General features: G+C 41.7%; 1 protein-coding gene across 3 annotated transcripts; it reads right to left on the bottom strand.

The window, feature by feature from the left end:
* Window positions 1-977: 977 nt before the first annotated feature.
* On the bottom strand, window positions 978-16,891 carry sp2 (sp2 transcription factor). 3 transcript variants are annotated; one of them, XM_084076205.1, is made up of 8 exons: window positions 16,852-16,891; window positions 13,794-13,865; window positions 12,003-12,731; window positions 11,041-11,256; window positions 10,111-10,402; window positions 7,911-8,088; window positions 6,984-7,177; window positions 978-3,128 (listed from the first exon to the last, which is right to left on the bottom strand). In XM_084076205.1, exons 2-8 carry the CDS (start codon window positions 13,857-13,859, stop codon window positions 3,028-3,030), a joined length of 1,776 nt encoding a protein of 591 aa, XP_083932331.1. In that variant the 5' UTR covers window positions 13,860-13,865; window positions 16,852-16,891; the 3' UTR covers window positions 978-3,027. The 3 variants fall into 3 exon arrangements, with proteins under 3 accessions (XP_083932331.1, XP_083932329.1, XP_083932330.1); XM_084076203.1 differs by having other exon boundaries at window positions 13,794-13,873; window positions 16,852-16,886; XM_084076204.1 differs by lacking the exon at window positions 16,852-16,891 and adding an exon at window positions 16,747-16,823 and having other exon boundaries at window positions 13,794-13,873.
* Between the last annotated feature and the right edge of the window lie 1,450 nt (window positions 16,892-18,341).

Below are 18,341 nucleotides of genomic sequence, written 5' to 3' on the forward strand. Positions count from 1 at the left end.
GTTCCCTCGCCCCCAATACAACAGAACTCAATGGTATGTCCTTTGTGGCACTCCAAATGAAAAAAAAAGAACAACACCTCTTTCCAGAATGCATGGCAGTTACTTACGATAATTCACAGACCTTGTTGTAAACCATTTAATTGAGACCCATCAGGTCCGCCAATTGTAAATCTTTGTGTGTATTTTGGGTGAACTGCCCCTTAACGCTAGCTTGTACCATCCAATAATACAAATGGGGTTTAAAGCTACAATCCCTACATTTGACGTCCTCTCCCGACAGAGAGAGGTATAGTTGCAACTGTAAATAACACCTGGGATTCAAACCCGGGGATTCGCCCGCATCATGGGAAACCAAACATGTACCGCTCAGGGGATCAAGGGAATCCACCCTTGGCCAGTGGAGATATTTGGGCTTATGAGCTTCAGGCAGGGTAACTTAAGTGGTTCTCAACCTTTTCAGGCAGCGAGCGCCCAAAATAATCATATTTGAACTTGGGACCCCCCCCCCCCACCCGACAAGCACCCCCCCCCCCCACCCGACAAGCACTTGGAATTGTAATTTAGGCATAACATTTAGCATGACTCGGTTCCAGAGATAAATAGTGAAAATATTTTCAAAATGTTTGCCTCTTTCTTATATTATTTGACAATTTGGCCAATATTTGACCAGTTTTATTTTGTACAGTTTGTTGATTACTTTTAATGCAATAAAGGTGTTTTTCTTTGCTTTCTTTTAGGTATTAAAAGGTTACTTAAATTGTCACTTCAAATCATGTGGGGACGCCTGACCCACAGGTTGAGAACCACCGTCCTACCTGACACCACCAGTGTGACAGGGTCTAAATTTGTAAAGTAGGACACCCACCTCCAACCACTGCAGATGTGTGGTTATATCGACATATTAAACATCTACCATACAGATGGTTAAATAAAATGTTATTCATTAACATAAGGATTGCAGCTTTAAATGTTAAGGATGCACACTAGTGATGTGTCGTTCATGATCGATTCGTTCAAAAGAACTAGTTCATTTGCCGTGAACGCGAACAAGCTTGTTCACTTTCTGAAACTGTTACGTTCACGTGCGACGTGAAAAAAGAAACGCTCCCGTGATGGTGTTTTACACACATTATAAAACATACATTAACCCCTTTAGCCCTATTTTATACCTAGGCTATTTTCAAATATGTTAGCACTTTTACTTTTGGTACTTTAAGTATATTTTGATGCCAATACTTCTGAACACTAGAAAATAGCGCTACTGAACGAGAACGAATCATTTGAACGAACCATTTGAACGAATCATTTGAACGAATCATTGCCCTGAACGTGAACGAAATCGTTCGTTCACTGAAATGAACCTTTTTTCCCACCACTAATGCACACACAGTATAAAACAAAATTAACACTGAACAAAAAGGTGTGACTGCCATCAGGTGCACCAATGGTAAATTGGTCAAAGAGATTATCTATTAAAAAGGTTAGTCTATTCTGTCAATGGAAGTAATTCCCATAAAAGCAGATCAGATTTAGCATTTTCATAGTAGAGAAAATGTGGTAAGTCAGCATTTCCAAATCAACGTCAACAAACTGCATTAATTATTTGATGAATATTGTACATCAGGGTTAATGCTGGTTTTCTGTATATAAATAGGAATTAAACTTCTCAAGTGCGAATTCAAAATTAAAGCTATTATATAGCCAGTAATGTAATAAATGTAACAAAGTAACTGATCATAGGCCTGAGAAAGCTTTTGATGTTTTTTCTTTTTTGCATCTTGTGACATGATGATTGTCAAGTCAGGCCAGTTATTAGGAAATCAAATCATAAAAGTAGTGATGCATAGCCTAAAACCATCAAAACCGTACAGTTAATCAGAATAACACCGTTACCCTGGAAACAGCTTACCCAAAACACGCTATCTGATGTAACTGTCCCTTGTGCTACTAAACACAAGCCGAGGGCCTGTGTAGAAACCTGGCTAGGATGACAGAGGGGAAACGGGTGGATGAGAGCAGGTATATCATCGAGTATCATCTAGTGCCCACATCACAGAGGGTTCAGTGAACCTCATCGATAGCTTCCGGCATGCCAGGACCACCTCTCTCTATATAGAATCATTGGTTTCCTAAATGATGGGACCTCTAGGACACACAAAAAATACGCCCGGGTATCTATACACTCTGCATTTGGGTTAATGTTAAGTATGATGGTATGTGCATATACACACATAAAATTAAAAAAAGAAAACTGACGTAAACTTGTATACGTTTCAGAGTAAGATACAGAGCTTCATAATAATGGTCCTCCAGATTCCTGGATACGTTGGCCAAAAGATGTTGAAATCCAAACGGCTGAAATGATAGCAACCAATCACAAAAAAGCCCACGGTGAAATAAAACAGATTTAAATGCCACAACATGATCAAATAAGTGTTGGTCAAAATGGTCAAATAAGATCTGCAAATCAACTTTTTTACCCTTTTCACAGGGCCAACTTTGGAGTTCTGTTGGTGTTCCACAACAACAAAAACCATTGAAAAATAAAGTTATAATGATGGGAAAGTCTGACTGGAGTTCTGCAGGCTTAGCTTGGGTGTTATGGATGATGACACAGGGCAATGTTACGCATCAAAGTCTTCGGATCCAAACTGCATCTAGCTGTCCATCTGAAGAACAGAATCTTAAATCCAGCCCATCTTGCCCCCTCTACGCATTTCCTAGCGTAGTAGAGCTGGTCATCCATTGGGTTGAGGAGAAAATAAAAACTTCTATTAAAACAAATAAAATCCCGGAACAGTTTTAGAATCCCTGCCAAGGAGGGATTGTTTTATGTACATCAGGCTACAGGAGCGTCCTGGAGGAGTGGAAGGGTGATCGGAGTCTTCTTTGTGGAGTTGTCCCATTATGGGACAATGGACAGACACCCCATTATTTATCCTTGTCCCGTTCCCCACTCCATATTCTGTGGGGTTAGGTCCATGAGGGTGTGCGTGGGTGGGTGTATATACTCTGTATACAGTCCACTCATAAGTTCTTTGTGTTTATGTGTGTCTTGTAATGCTTGGTCAGGTGGTCGCTCCTCATGAAGCGTTTCTGACACTGGTTGCACTCAAAGCGCTTGTCTCCTGTGGGAAAGAAGGATTGATTAAAGCAAAAATAAAATCTCACAGGCCAAGTCCTAATCTGCGATTTGTGAAACGGCGTGAGAAGAGCCCCACACACTATCACGGTTTCCTAAACAATTAGCACAATATGTAAAATTATGTTTAGCATTATCATTCTAATCCTATGTCCTTGCTGTTCTACATTATACACAACCAGTTGAATAAATTGCACATCGAGTCTTCAACCTTTGCATATTCCAGACCACCTTTGCTTTTTTTTATGTATTCCAGACCATTAGGTCTTATGGAAGATGCTTCTGAGCATGTATTCTTTCTATTGCTAGTTTGACCCATTCAACCTCTTTCATCTTAAAATAATGAACTACCAAAAATAACCAATCTACAAGCTCAGTTCGGTAGATTGGCAATTTTTGGTTCATGATATTATTCCATGGAAGACATGCTGACTTCTATGGAATCCATTCCAAATAGGTGTCAAGATACGCCTAATCCACGATTTCATTCGACTTTCGATTTTAAGTTCACGATTCGATTATCATATTATTTATTATTTTAATTATTAGGCAATTGACTCTTGATTTGTAAAGAAAAACACTCGTTTCTCAATAAATAACTTGTATTTGAATAAGAATTATAAATAACAAATGAGAATCTAGAATAATAAAATGTTCAACATAATATAAACTTTGGGGTTTTATCAACTGTCATTGGCCGGGTTTCCCAAAGAGCTCGTGCGTAGAGCATCGTCGCAGGTCCGACGACGGGTCTAACGTGTGACGTCACATGCTTCGCAGTACCATAGCAGGCACGTAGATTTCAGGTCATGCGTGGCCGTACGCAGCTTGCGCAAGCGTCTCCTACACAGCTGGGACTCGGCCAAACCTACGCTCTACCCTCATTAGTAGCAGGTGGTTGTGCCCCTGCGTGCCATCTAAACTGGCTGCGTGTGTGGTAAAAGTACATTCGTGAGACAGAATGCGCGCAGCATACTCCCCGCCCACAGTAGGAGGGGAGTACTGTCCTACGAAGCATTTTGTAACGAGCGCCCTGGGCCGCCTGTAACACCCATCGTTCTATGAAATCTATGAAAAGACCGACACACACACACACACACACACACACACACACACACACACACACACACACACACACACACACACACACACACACACACACACACACACACGTGTGTGTGTATGTATATATATATATATATATATATATATATATATATATATATATATATATATATATATATATATATATATATATATATATATATATATATATATATATATATATATATATATATATATTACGGCCGGGCCGGGCCGGTGCGTAAAAGGGCGAGCGGCTGCAGTGCTTCGTCCTCTATGCATGAACCCGAAGTTTACAAATCGTACTCTCACGGATGATCCGATCATCTAATAAAAATATTAAGCACATGCCAAGTTAACTAAAGGTATATAAATGATGCTGAGCTAAATATGTTTCCTTAATTTCGAAGTTTTATAGTTAAACGTTATGATGAAAGTGCAGTTCCTCTCACAAAGTGACAGCTGTTGCGCATGTTTATGAATGGTTAAAACATCTTTTGAAAATAGCAGATCTACAAGCTTGTGACACGTTGTGAGCTTGTAGATCTGCTATTTTCAAAAGATGTTTTAACCATTCATAAACATGGCGAGCTGTTGCGCTCGCCGAGCGCAACAGCTGCACTTTCATCATAACGTTTAACTATAAAACTTAGAAATTAAGGAAACATATTTAGCTCAGCATCATTTATATACCTTTAGTTAACTTGGCATGTGCTTAATATTTTTATTAGATGATCGGATTATCCGTGAGAGTACGATTTGTAAACTTCGGGTTCATGCATAGAGGACGAAGCACTGCAGCCGCTCGCCCTACCCAAAATAACAGATCTGCAAGCTATCAACACGGCATGTCGCAGTGTGTTTGTTGTATATATGTCTGTTTTTTTGGGGAGGCGTCGCCCGTTACGCGTTAAGCTGTCAATCATGCAGGGGGACGCCCCCTCTATCCTCTGAATTTTTTTGAACGGCGAACAATGGCCGCAGTGTTTATTTAAGATCATTGAAATGTCACCTTAAAAAAATGCATTTTAATACATTACAGAATGTACCTATAAAAATGTAAGTGTCCAATTCATATAAAGGTAAGTTAGATAAAGGTGCGACTTTATCTTAGTATTTTTGCAAAATCCTGTATATATAGATATATGTATGCAAAGGGTGTTTAAACTATAGTAGGATAGCACTACGTAGTTGACGTAGGCTTTACGTAGGCTACGTCCAGGATCTCTTCACGTGCATGCTGTCTCACGAATGTAGTTTTAGCACAGACGAAACGGAACCTACGAAGATGGTGTCTACTGAAGCCAATTTAGATGAGACGTTGGGCACACACAGCTGCTACTAACGAAGATAGTGCGCAGCGGGGTTGCTACTGCGCAGATGCGTGGAGGCACCTACGCAGCTTCTAGGCTACGCAGGAGCTCAAATTCGTTTGGGAAACGCGGCCATTGACATTTTCAGATTCTTCTTTAAGATGATTAGTTAACATTCTTTGATGTTTTCCCATTCTAAGAGGCTATTACTGAATTCCAAAGTTTGCTTGCCCTGGGTAGACAACCCGGCCTGAGGAGATGGCTGTCATCTTTTTACCGGACAGATGGGTAAATGAAAGGTAATGCAGACTGGACTCTACAATGCAACACTAGAAAGGGCATTCCTTTCTCCCCATCGGAAGCAGGAATGCTGGGAATGTGCAGAAAAACAACAACGCACATGTGACATAATGAAATATTGTGAGAATCGCGATAGAGCTTTCAATTTTGGTACACTATATCGAATGTCAGTTTCAGTACATTGTCAGTACGTATTGAGTATCGTGGCGGCCTTGATGCCTTCCAAATGACTGATATCAGTCGTGGTGACAGAGCTTTAATCCATGAAGAATGATGATGGGATGGTTTATAATGGAACATTAAATACGTTTTAGAAATGGGTTAGAACATTGAGACAGCATTAACAATAGTCATTTGTATAAATTCATTCTAAGTTGGATCATTACTGTGATTTCTTTCTGCCACCCTGCATCTATCTCACAATTGATACCCCAGCGATAACGCAGCGTTCGGTTCATCTGCCCCGTCTTCTTTACACAACTTGCATTTTTCATAGGGGTCAAACCAGTGGAATGTGCACTCTCCAGAATGTTTCAATAGGGCAACAGAGCCCCCCCCCCCCCTATTATTGACACGCCAATTGTTCTTGAGGGTCAGGTGAGCAACCAACAGAGAAACCTCACCACACCAGCCTTGTATACGGCGGACATTCTACAACCGATTTTCGGCCACAGGCGATTATCAACATCCCAACGTCTTCTTGGCGTGTCACAGCCTTTACAAAAACCTAATCTGCAGTCATACATTTTGTTACAAGCATAACATATTTACTAGAACATTTGAACTATTTTGTCATTTTACATGACTAGAAAATGTAATAAAAAGATTCAGGTTGTCCGTGTTGAGTGGGAACCCTGCATTTTGAAAGCTAGTTGTCACAATTTTTGTACATAGTTGTACATTTACAATCAGTAGATCCAGGTGGTATGCAGTAGGATGTATTTTCAGCTCAATTTATACATTTTCAATCAATTAAATATTGAAATGTATCGTAATGCAAATAGTATTGCGCGTATATTGACATACGAAATGTATTAATTATTAGCCAACAACAGAGGCTGTCGGGGAGAAAGAAGCCCAACTTCTCTGAGTATTGTTTTCCTCACCACAATAGCGAACGTTACAAGACATTATAGCAGACAAACCTGTGTGTGTCCTGGCATGTCGCTGCAGTTCATCACTGCGTGTGAAGCGCTTGCCACAGAAGACCCAGTTACAGACAAAAGGCCGCTCGCCAGTGTGCAGCCGCACATGCGCTCTGAGAAGGGATGTTTTCCTGAACGTCTTCTCACAGCCAGGGATGTGGCAGATGTGCTTCCTCTTTCCCACCTCACCAGGCCTGCAGTTTATACAAGACACAGGTGCACCAACAACATTAGATGTATACAGTACTGCATATATACCCCGCTGCTTTTAGAGCACAGCCTCTGCACCAACATCCCTAAAACGTGGGTGATCAGATATGGAAATAATGTTTTATCCATAGGCAATGTCAGATAAAAATAAAAATAAAAATCAGCATCTGCTTTTTACACAATAGGACCTCTAACCCATTGAAGACCTGAAGCCGATTCTACAAATGTTTTCTAAATCCCAACAGTTTTCTGAAAAACGTATGTTTCTATATCAGTGGTGCTCAAACTTTTTCATGTCAAGGACCCCCAAAATGATATGCATTTGGCCACGGACCCCCATCTCAAAATATTTAGTTCCAGGGACCCCCAGAAGCACAGATTTGAGTTAAAAATGTTCGCTTTAAAATAATATAAATATATTAATTTGCACACACTTTCTCGATTTTTCAAAAATAGCAGATCTACAAGCTCGTAGCGCGGCACTCGGTGCCGCGCTATGAGCTTGTATATCTGCTATTTTTGAATAGCCAAAGTGTAAAATAATGCTTTTTAGCTCAAATCAAAAAAGTTACACAGATGCGTCCCAGGTCTTAATGGGCTAAATGATGGGTGTTTATTATAATCATTGTTTTAAATCCCACCATTCTAAATAAAGATCCTACATAATCCCCCAAGGGTGCCCCATGTGACACAATCTCTGTCAGATCCCCGACTTGCCTTTTGTCCGCGTCCTTACAGTTGGGACAGGTGCAGGCCATGCGCCGTTTCTTTTCTCCAGGCTGGGCGGGCAGCTCCAGAGTGAGGGTCTGGTCTACCTGGACAGTTTGCTGACCCTGGGATCCGGCCAGCTGGAGTCCTCCTCCTTGTATCTGCTGCACCGTGAGGTGCTGCTGGCCTGATAAAACGCAATTCAGGGGGTTAAACAATATGTCAAGATATATTCATCAAATTAAAGTAAAATTAACGCATTAAGACCCGAGGCCATTTCTAAAAATGTCTTCTAAGTTTCTGAAAAACATACCTTGCTATAATATATCGTTGCTGTCAGGCAGAAACCTCTTATCTCCATATTTAAACGTTTCGTGTTTTTTCGTAAATGAATGCCTTACTTGACGGCTTCACACAAAAGTATCAAAAGTAGCAGATCCACAGGCTCGAAGCGCAGCTCGAAATTCAGCGCGAAGCTTGTACTTTTACTGCTTTTGCACTACTCATTTCCTTATTTCACTATAAGTATATAATATGGTCTAAATTAACCGCAAAGTTTAATCTAAATCTAGACAAGCCTAGCTCAGCCATACCTTGGATACAGCCAGCCAACTGCCCTCTATTGTTTGTGATCTCTTCTCTGATTGAAAATTCTTAAGACAATGTATCAGATAATAGTATCAATGCGAGTTTATGCGCCAACTGCCAATGTCAACTAAATGTCAACTGAACTGTTGACTTTAATCGGGAAAGTCAGCATTTAACAATCAGAATACAAGCACATCTGTTTGCAGCACACTTAGGGAGTGATAGTTCCACATGCACATTTCAGCAATGTGAATTCAGAAAAACAATAATAATGACAATAATTCAGTGACCCCTGGAAATACAACAGTGGTGTGAAGAAGGGTCACTGGGCGGCACATCGACAAGCGCTGGCACACGTCCAGTGCCACTGGTGTGGGTGTAATTGTCCACACATTTCAAGGCTCATAGAAGGAACAATGACGTAGGTAATATATTTGCAGGGCATGCGAACCACATTCTGACAAAATCCTATCCTTTCAGTGCAGGGTTGTTCGACATGGAATAACCTTCCATTGGCCATAAAAGATTGTTCTACTTTTCCATCCTTCAAGGCAAGCACAATAAAATTAAATGGTCACTTGATAACCAAACTTGAGACCACTCATAATCAATCCTGCTTTTTATTTGACAACGTATCCTGTACTACTTGAAAGTAATACTGCACTTTATACACAATTCACTCTAGTATACAATTGCCCTCTAAAAGGCTGCTATTTTCTTGGTGCATTAACATATGAGCCAAGTACAAATCTGTTTTAGTCTTAGCCTTAAATAGATATACTTTGCACCTTTTGTACCTCCGTTTTTGTAGTCATGCTTTGTTTTCCCTGTGTAGTGTAGTGTAGTGTAGTGTAATGTAATGTACTCTATTGCCTGCCTGTTTTTATGTGTTTTTGTGTGGACTTGCAGATGTAAATTAGCATCTTTGCTAAATCCGGTGTATTTACATTACATTGATTGTTCATTGATATGCTGTGTCCCGTGTAAATAAACAAATAAATAAAATGCAGTATATACAGTATGTGTCTGGTGGTTACTGTTGACCATGTTGTACATTACATCAGTATGTATTGGGAAATGGTTACTGATGCAATTGATTTTTATGGGAGTCACATATATATCATCTCTATAGTACGGTTTCTGATTGCAATAATATTGTCAGATAGTGTAAGAAGAGGTTTGACACGTCTCATCAGGACAGACAGTCACAGTAGAACCACAGCACAAACTGCAACACACAGAGACCAAGTCTGTCCCCTTGAAATGTTCCGTCCTCAAGCACCAGACACAGTCAAAACAACAAAACCACTCACACAACACTTTAATTGCATCTTGGGCATTTAACTGAACCATACACGGAAACAACTCAACTCAAAATGCATTATAGTATATAGCAGCTCTTAATCACTGTTACAGCCTCAAAGAACGAACCTTACAATGGAGGAGAAAATTCCTAAAATCCTAGAACCACCACCAGTGTAATAAAATGCAACCTACGGAAGCAAGCATATGCCTCGGAGCATAGGAGTTGGAACAGTGACATGGATGGGACTAGAACAGTGGTTCTCAAAGTGACGTACGGGGACCCCCAGGGGGCACACCTTTCAACAAAAAAACTCACCTCCAGCATTGGTAATAGTGACCGGTACGCCCTGCACCTGGACCCCGTTAATGTTGATCGTCTGTACCGATTGAGCGGCCGAGGTGAGCTGCGCCGTGTTCAACGCAATCATCCCGCCCGCTGGGGCAATTTTTGCCAGAGTCCTCTCTTTTCGGCCCCCTGCCAATGTCCTCTTGGCAGCACCCATGGGCGACGTGGTGGTAACGACCGAAGTGGTGGGGGATGCTGCGGCGGACACCGCCTCGTGCAGCTGAACCGTTTGCCATTCTCCTGACGGCGTCTTGATCAGGATCTGACGTGGCGACAAAAAGGATTGATTAGCTCAACTGATCATAATCATTAAAGGGCCACAATAGAAACAAGTCCCCAGGACCTTTTTTGTGTTATCCTTTTAGCCCAAATGTCTCACAGTACCTCGTTCCGTTTACATTTCATGTCTAATAAAGTATTCAATCAATCAATAGCACCTGATTTGGACTTTGGGGGTGAAATGAGCTGTTCAAACAGTTTAGAGTTTTGGCACAATACAATTCCTAGTAATTCAATTTATATTAAATCGCAGCAGCAGCTGAAAATGAACAGTACCCAGAATTTACAAAGCTTGAAAAACGTTTCCAGACTTGCATTTAATAGGGTGTGGATGAAAGCATCATGTGATAGTGTATGCCTGTGCTGTGAGTGTGATTAGATTACATTTATATTTAGATTCAAACATTGCTTAGTCTATCAAGACTTCACTTAACATAGGCCATTTCTAACATTTTTCAATTCAAAAACATTGTTTAGGGTGGAATACACCCTAGGTAGGTTTTGTTTGTTATGTTCCGTTGTAAAAAAAGGGGAAAACATGGTCATAGATAACTGTATACTTCATCAGAAAGCTTGCCGTGTATCGTTTCTGCAGTGAGTGCATTAACGTATTATGTGTACCTGTGTTTGTGAGGGCTCTGTAGCTGCCTGGAGGTTGTGTGGATTCGACAGTCTCTGCGGTACGGGAGGCAGAGTAGCCGACGCGGCCTGAACAACCTTGAGGGCCTGCTGAGGAATCTGAACCATCTGAGGTTCCTGTTTGGGCTGGATCAGCTGCACCTGTTGTACCATCGGTGGCTGGCCAGGGCTCTGCACGATCAGCAGGTTGTTACCTGCCTGCAAACACAGTGAGAGAGGCAGCGAAAATTATAATTAGCCATTGATAGGGCAGGCAACTAACAATTATTTAAATAATTCCGCAATTTGAATCATTAAGAGCCCCCAGTCGACTGAGGTTCTCTCAGTGGTTGAATAGTTGCCTAATCGTTACTAATAGTAGTAGAATAATAAAAATTGATTTAGGTCTAAGCCTTTCACAATTATTACATAATAGCCTAATCGCAATTATTTGAGATAATTGCTAATTTTTTGGCATAATCGTCATAATCGTTTCCATGTTGAAAGATTTTCATATATTTTCAAACATTAAAAAAATAGTGGAAATAGCAGATCTACAAGCTCACAACGCGTCACGGTGCGAAGCGTTGCGAGGCTGTAGATCGGCTATTTCAACTATTGTTTTTTTTAAGTATAAAGTTATTAAATAACTGTCAGTCATTTCTTTGTATATTTAGGTTATTTCGTAATATCTGCACCTGTGCACTCCAAAGCCTAAAAGCCAAACAGAAATGTAATTTTTATTCATAATGTTCCAGTGTTCAACGATAAAAACACAATTTAATCGTTACTCACAATTATTTGTGTGACAATTAATCGTCAAGTAAAATTTCGTAATCGTGACAGCCCTATTTTGGTCAGTCCGGCACATCCCTACATCGTATTTAAATGCGGAATACGATACTAGGCTGGATACAGCCCTCGATTAGCATACATGGGTCAGCACAGTACATGAGCAGCCCTACCTGAATTATGTTGTCCGTTTCAATCAATATGGTCTCCATCTGTTCTGGGGGTGGGGAGGGAGGAGGGGGAGGGAGCGCCAAAACCTTCTTCTTTCTCCCTCTGCGTCCCTTCACTGGAGTGGGAGGGGACGCCGCGGTCTCTACGACTATCTGGGCTCCCCCCATGTCCCCCGTGGCCACGTTGAGCGGCAGCGTGAGTCCGCCGGGCAGCTGCACGATGTTGGACGCCATGTGGTTGGGCTTGCGCGACCTCGGAGACGGCTTGATGGCCATCATCTTCTGCGGCGTGACCGGGGCGGTCGCAGGTGCCGGCATGGCCATAGGAGCACTGGTGAGGATGGCCTGGTTGGTGCCCGGGATGATCTGGAACTGGTGGCCGCCCTGTTGCATCACCTGGATGGTCTGGGTGCCCTGGATCTGGGGCATCATTTGGTACTGGATGTTGCCGGGAGCCGAGGCGTTGGCGCGGGTCGGGCTCTGGATGGTGAGCACGATGGGGCTGCCGGGGCTGGAGGAGCCCAGGCCGGCGGGCAGCTGGATCACATTGCCCTTGGCCGAGAGGAAGCCCAGGTTTTTGGGCGGCGCGGGAGCAATGGGGGCGGGTTTGATGGGAAGGAGTCTACGAGGCTGCGGGTTCGCCGGAGGAGACGTGACCGGGGCCTGGGCGGCGGGAGGACCGATCTTACTGCAGGTGGCAGCCAGCAGGGCTAAGGGAGAGGGCTGAGAGTCCTGTAAACGGAAAACAAAAAGGCACACTTACTTACATCACAATCCCTGATGGGAGGAATACATTTAAAGGAATGGTTGATTCATTCCAGGAGGGGAATCCGAGGGTGTGTCAGCGTTGTTAACCAGACAGCGCATAGTAAATATGAAGGGATAATACACATACAAAGACGTAGTACAAAAGCCATGCTCCTGTTATCAGCAGGTTCTGCTCCTGGCTGAGGGCCACATCATGACATGACCTGTAATGAACTCTACCTGACATAAACCCTTGCACTGCCAAGTTCCACTTTAAGCCCTGTGTTTACATAATGTGTCTCCCATTTCCAGATAAGACAACAACCAAACATTGTATACGCTCAGCTCTTTCTTGACTGTGTTATGTTTATATTTATTGGCTGTTTTTTTAAACATTATATCTATTTTTACAAGACAGTTATGTCAGGAGAGCACTGAGACGTACTGTGACATCTAAACTCAAACTTAGGGCTGACCCTGAACCTCTGCAATTCTAATGGTCAGTCCCCCGTCCCTCAACATTTTCATTTTTGCCTTTTTATGCCATGTACTGTGCACACAAATTATTATCAAATCATATTCCATACTTTCTTTTCTACTTCCACCACAGTAGTGGTGAGCAGTTGTAGCTCATGCTGGCTACAGTAGCCTAGCTCTACATTACAAGTACAACTACATACAATTCGTACACAGGCCAATGCATTGTCAGCAATTAGACAGCAAATAAGCTATCTGCTATATGCAGTTGTCTTAACAGCTGTATTGATTTGAAACGGTAAAAAAAAACTATTTTGCACTTGACAATTTTCTAAATCAGCGCTGCCTGAAACACAAATGTAAAACTTTCAAAGTGTAATGTGATTGAGTCATCAAATTGATCTACTAAATCCAATTCAACAACAGAAATTCTGAGACAGCCCTAGACATACGACAAGCACAACCCCTACAAACTCACGACAACGTGTCGTGGAGGCAGTGCATGGTGAGCTTGTAGATCAGCCATTTTTGGCGTGCGACACCGGCATAAGAAAAGGATAAATAACTTACTTGTGAAGAGGAATTGGTGGAAGGCTGGAGATACTCGCTGGGACTAACGGCAACGGTGGCAGCCATACTGTCCTGTTGATCTGAAATGACAGATTACCATTAGGTACAGGTGCAGTTAAAGCATGCACAATATTTTGTTAGAGGGACATGTGAAAATCTGACATAAGAAGAGGACTTATACGTATCAAGACCTGATGAAGATCGAAACGTTAACGATAGAAATCCAGCTGAACTTTTGCAGCATTGCCAGTGTGCAGACTTTATTTCTTCTCGTGATACTGCCGTTTGTCCTGCACCTGGGTAACGGAAGTGCATACGCTATCCTTTTCATGTGTTCAAAATCTGACAGAACACTTCCCATCTGTCTCGGCTCACTCTCTAAGGCGCCGTAAAACAAGTTTGTTTTATGTAGGCTGGCAGAGTTTATCCAGCAGCACCTTTGGAAAGTGTAAGGTCAGATTTTCACTTGGCCTTCTGACAATAGAACAAAATGGTTTAAAATAGTTTCATTGCCCTTTATCAGCTTTCACTTAAAGTAAATTCAAAGAATACAGCAATTAAAATAATTGCATTCTGTTGCATACATCATTTATGTATTGTCTATTGTACTGTATCAGTCAGTATGTTGTGGACCTGATGCACTATTCACCCACTGATTAACTGGTAAACATGAAGTGTCCTCTCTTGATTTGCGATTTGGCAGTTCATGGGAGTAATAAGCTATATTTTGACCAATTTCAGCATTCTTTTTGGAACAGAGGAGGACAATAAGATGTAGAGATAAGCATTTACAAGTTAGGTGCTGATTTTGTGTAAAATAACCTTTTTGTTCTGAGTATTTAGTCTATTTACTATGAAATGCATAGCCATGCAACAAACTGTGATGACATAATCCTTGCACCTGCTTAATGTGCATTATATATTCATAACACACTTAGGGCAGGCTCTTCAAGATTTTAGGCCGGGTTCAATCCTGGCCACAGGGTAAAGCTAGCTAATGGCTAAAGGGGGCATATGTTGCTGCTACCCAACAGTGTCAAATCACGCTAGAAATTACCATATAAAATGGAAGCCATATGCCTTTGGGTCAGCTTATTTGAACTTCAGAAACATATGGGAATCTGTCCTGCATCAGCAGCATTGGACAAGATAAAAAGGTAGACTAACAATCCAACACTCCAATGTCAACATCCCTATGACAGCAATACCTATAATGCATGTAGGTACTTTAAGTAACTCCCAGCTGCACAAATCCAATGCACATAAAGCTTGTGTTGCTAAAAATGTCCATCTCATCTCATGACCATCTCTACATGCGTGTTAATTGATTGTGCTGACTTGTGCATCATTTTGCAGCGTAGAACTTTGCAAGTTAAATGAATGAGGCAACTGTGGCATTATAGGGTGTATTGTAGCCAACTCTGGTGAAAGCTATGTATGTTAAGCAGATCATGCAATAATGGCTTGGCGGTGACTTGAATCTGCTAACTTAGCAACAAGGTTCCTCAAAACGTTGGGCGCTAACAGTACTCTTCCGTTCAAGGTACATTCTGACTGGGACCCATCAGCATCAATGTCTACTCTATGCATATTTAGATCATAACAAGCACAGTAGTAGCTGGCAGGTACAAGCGATACAAAATGCACATTATTCATCCATTTTCACAGGCAGCAAAGGCGACCTAAAGGGGTCCGGTGAAACCACAAATCTTGTGTGTGTGTGTGTGTGTGTGTGTGTGTGTGTGTGTGTGTGTGTGTGTGTGTGTGGAACTCAAGACTTTAGTAGTGCACGATTGGGGAAAGGGAGAGAGAAAAGAAAAGAACCGTCCACCACACACAAATCCGGGCAGAAAACAGCGCCGCCATCAAACACATAGTAGTGGATCCTCTGGACATCCAATCAGCTAACGTTACAATACTTCTGACAAGCCGAGGAGCAGGGCTTCTGAAACGGCTACTACTACTAGTAGCAGCAACGAGCTTCAAGGGCTCTACTGCTGCTGCAGCTTGTATTTTCCACTACAACACAATATAATATACCAGGGGTCTTCAACAGGGGGTCCTCAGAGTTGCTACAGGGGGTCCGCCAAATCTCTGTGTGATAGGATCATTGTTTTTTACATTAACCACTTGAACCCTAGCATCCCTATTCTAAAAGGACAACTTTAGCCGAAAATAGCAGATCTACAAGCTCACAGTGAGCTTTGTAGATCTGCTATTTTCGGCAAAGAGGGAAAAACGAGCAGACCAAGTACAGAGTGAAAGTTCACTAGGTATTGATGGTTTAAGTCGTTAAATGTCTGAAAATACACATTAATATGAATCCAACATCTATGAAAAGCTTTAATCTGCAACACAATTTTATGTAATATACAGTGGGGGTCCCTGCTTCATCTCTCTCTGTTAGGGGGTCCTTGGCCTGAAAAGGTTGAAGACCCCTGTAATACACGATATTAAATGCTAATTCTGGTGAAAGCAAACAAACAGTCAACGTGTTCCCATTCAATATCGGTACACAGAAATAAAAACTAAGTTTAACGTAATACTACCAGCACTGAAGTAAAGAAAAGCTAAGCCACTGCAACAGTGAGCTTAATACAGGCTAGCATTATGTGTTATTTTCCATTACTACAGCCGTGCGAGGCGATAATAAAATGCTAATTCTAGTCAACTTTGTTTCTATTTAATAACGGCTCAGAGAAATACAAAGTTTAACGTTATAACTACTAGGGACTGCTTTGCAAGTAAGTAAAGAACACAGCAAGCCCACTGCAACCGAACAGTGAGCTTACCAGCTAGCATATTTGCTAGCCTTAGCCTAGCTGACGCGTAGCTAACGCTAGCAAGTCAAACTCTTTGATAACGTTACAGTAAAAAGGCTGCCCCTTTTTCCGGAAGTGCATTGCTTTATTAGGATGTACACAATGCCCCAAATTTTGATCCAAAAACGTACTTATTGGTAATGCATTCAGTGTGTTTCGGTTCGGGACGAAACATTAACGTTTTACTACAAGTACAATGTATTATAAACACCAACAATGTTTTAATTCCTACCCACCGCTCATGACGACATTCGCTCTGCGCGAGCCTTGAAGAGCTGAAGCCCTGATGGAAGAGTCCGCCTCGCCGAAACGTTGCCAGATTCTTCTTCTGCGAGAGAAATAAGCAACCCCGGTCTGTGAAAACGGTTAAGCCCAAAATAAGCCACTTATTGGCCACATGATGAGCGCTGGCTATTTGAAAATAGCATATCTACAAGCTCACGACGCGTCGCACCGCGAAGCATTGTGAGCTTGTAGATCTGCTATTTTCAAAGAAAAAAATGGGGGGAAAAGTGAAAATTTAGGAATATTTTGAAATCCACAAAATCTTGTTGCCGTGCAACACGATGTGAGCTTGTAGATCTGCTATTTTCAAAGAAAAATATTGGAAAAAGTGAAACATTTCAAATCCACACAATCTTGCATGGGTGTCTCTGGCACAAAATATTTTCACAAATAATTATATATTAATTTGGGGGTCCTTGACATGAAAATGTTTGAGAACCACTGGTTTAAACAACATTTAGGAAACAAGCCCAAAAAGCAACTACGCTTTAGAAACAAGCCTAAATAATCAATCAACTACATTTTAGAAACAAGAACAAATAATCAACTACACTTTAGAAACAAGCACAAATAATCAATCAACTACATTTTAGAAACAAGCCCAAATAAACAACTACACTTTAGAAACAAGCCCAAATAAGCAACTATACTTTCGAAACAAGGCCAAAAAAACGCAACCCGCAACTAACCAATATTTACAAGCAACTCTGCAGAAAAACAAGCCAAAAACGTCGCTTATAATAAGCGGACATGGCAACGCTGCCAACCGCGCGCCTGCACCAATCCACGGACAATAGATCCCCGACGGATGTGCGAAGCGGCCAATCGCCGCGAGCTGTCATCCTTGATTGACGTTCAACGCGGCCAATCGCGAGACGCCGTCTCGTCATCGCCGGAGACGGATTACATTTTGACCAATGGCACGCCAAGATGATGTCGGAGAGGGCGGTTCTAACCCAACAGATAAACCTTCGACGAGTGTTTAACCACTTTATAAACCCTATTTTTTGTACTTCGTTATACGACGGTGTCGCATGGAGAAGATTGGCGATGTACAAGCCCACAATGCGTCCCCTAAGCGAGGCATTGTGAGCTTGTAGATCTGCTATTTTCTGGAAAAAAAGGAAAAAATGTCAATCTTGTGTGCGTGCGTGTGTGTGTAAAATGTTCACATAATTACCATGACACGCCCAAAACAGGAACGCCCGGTTTAACAGATAAAAATCTAATCTGACTTTTTATGGGACAGTTTCAAAATGTTCTGATTGATATTTATTTTTTTAAAGATAGGTCCATGGTTCAGGGCAGGCTATAATGTGAGATGCACGGTGCGCCCAGTTTATTAGTTGTTGTTTTTTTTAAACTACTGGTAGCAGTGAGTGAATGTCTATCAGAACATCGCTGAAATATACATTGCCCCAAGCAACTCACCTGATAATTA

Source organism: Gymnoscopelus microlampas (genome assembly GCF_963454915.1).
Source record: "Gymnoscopelus microlampas genome assembly, chromosome: 2".
NCBI classification, from domain to species: Eukaryota; Metazoa; Chordata; class Actinopteri; order Myctophiformes; family Myctophidae; genus Gymnoscopelus; species Gymnoscopelus microlampas.

Excerpts from the sequence above, each read along its gene's own strand:
- sp2 (XM_084076203.1), bottom strand. Across the intron at positions 12,732-13,793 it reads CCACCAATTCCTCTTCACAA|GACTCTCAGCCCTCTCCCTT; the intron begins GTAAGTTATTTA and ends TTCCGTTTACAG. Across the intron at positions 10,403-11,040 it reads CAGAGCCCTCACAAACACAG|ATCCTGATCAAGACGCCGTC; the intron begins GTACACATAATA and ends TCGCCACGTCAG.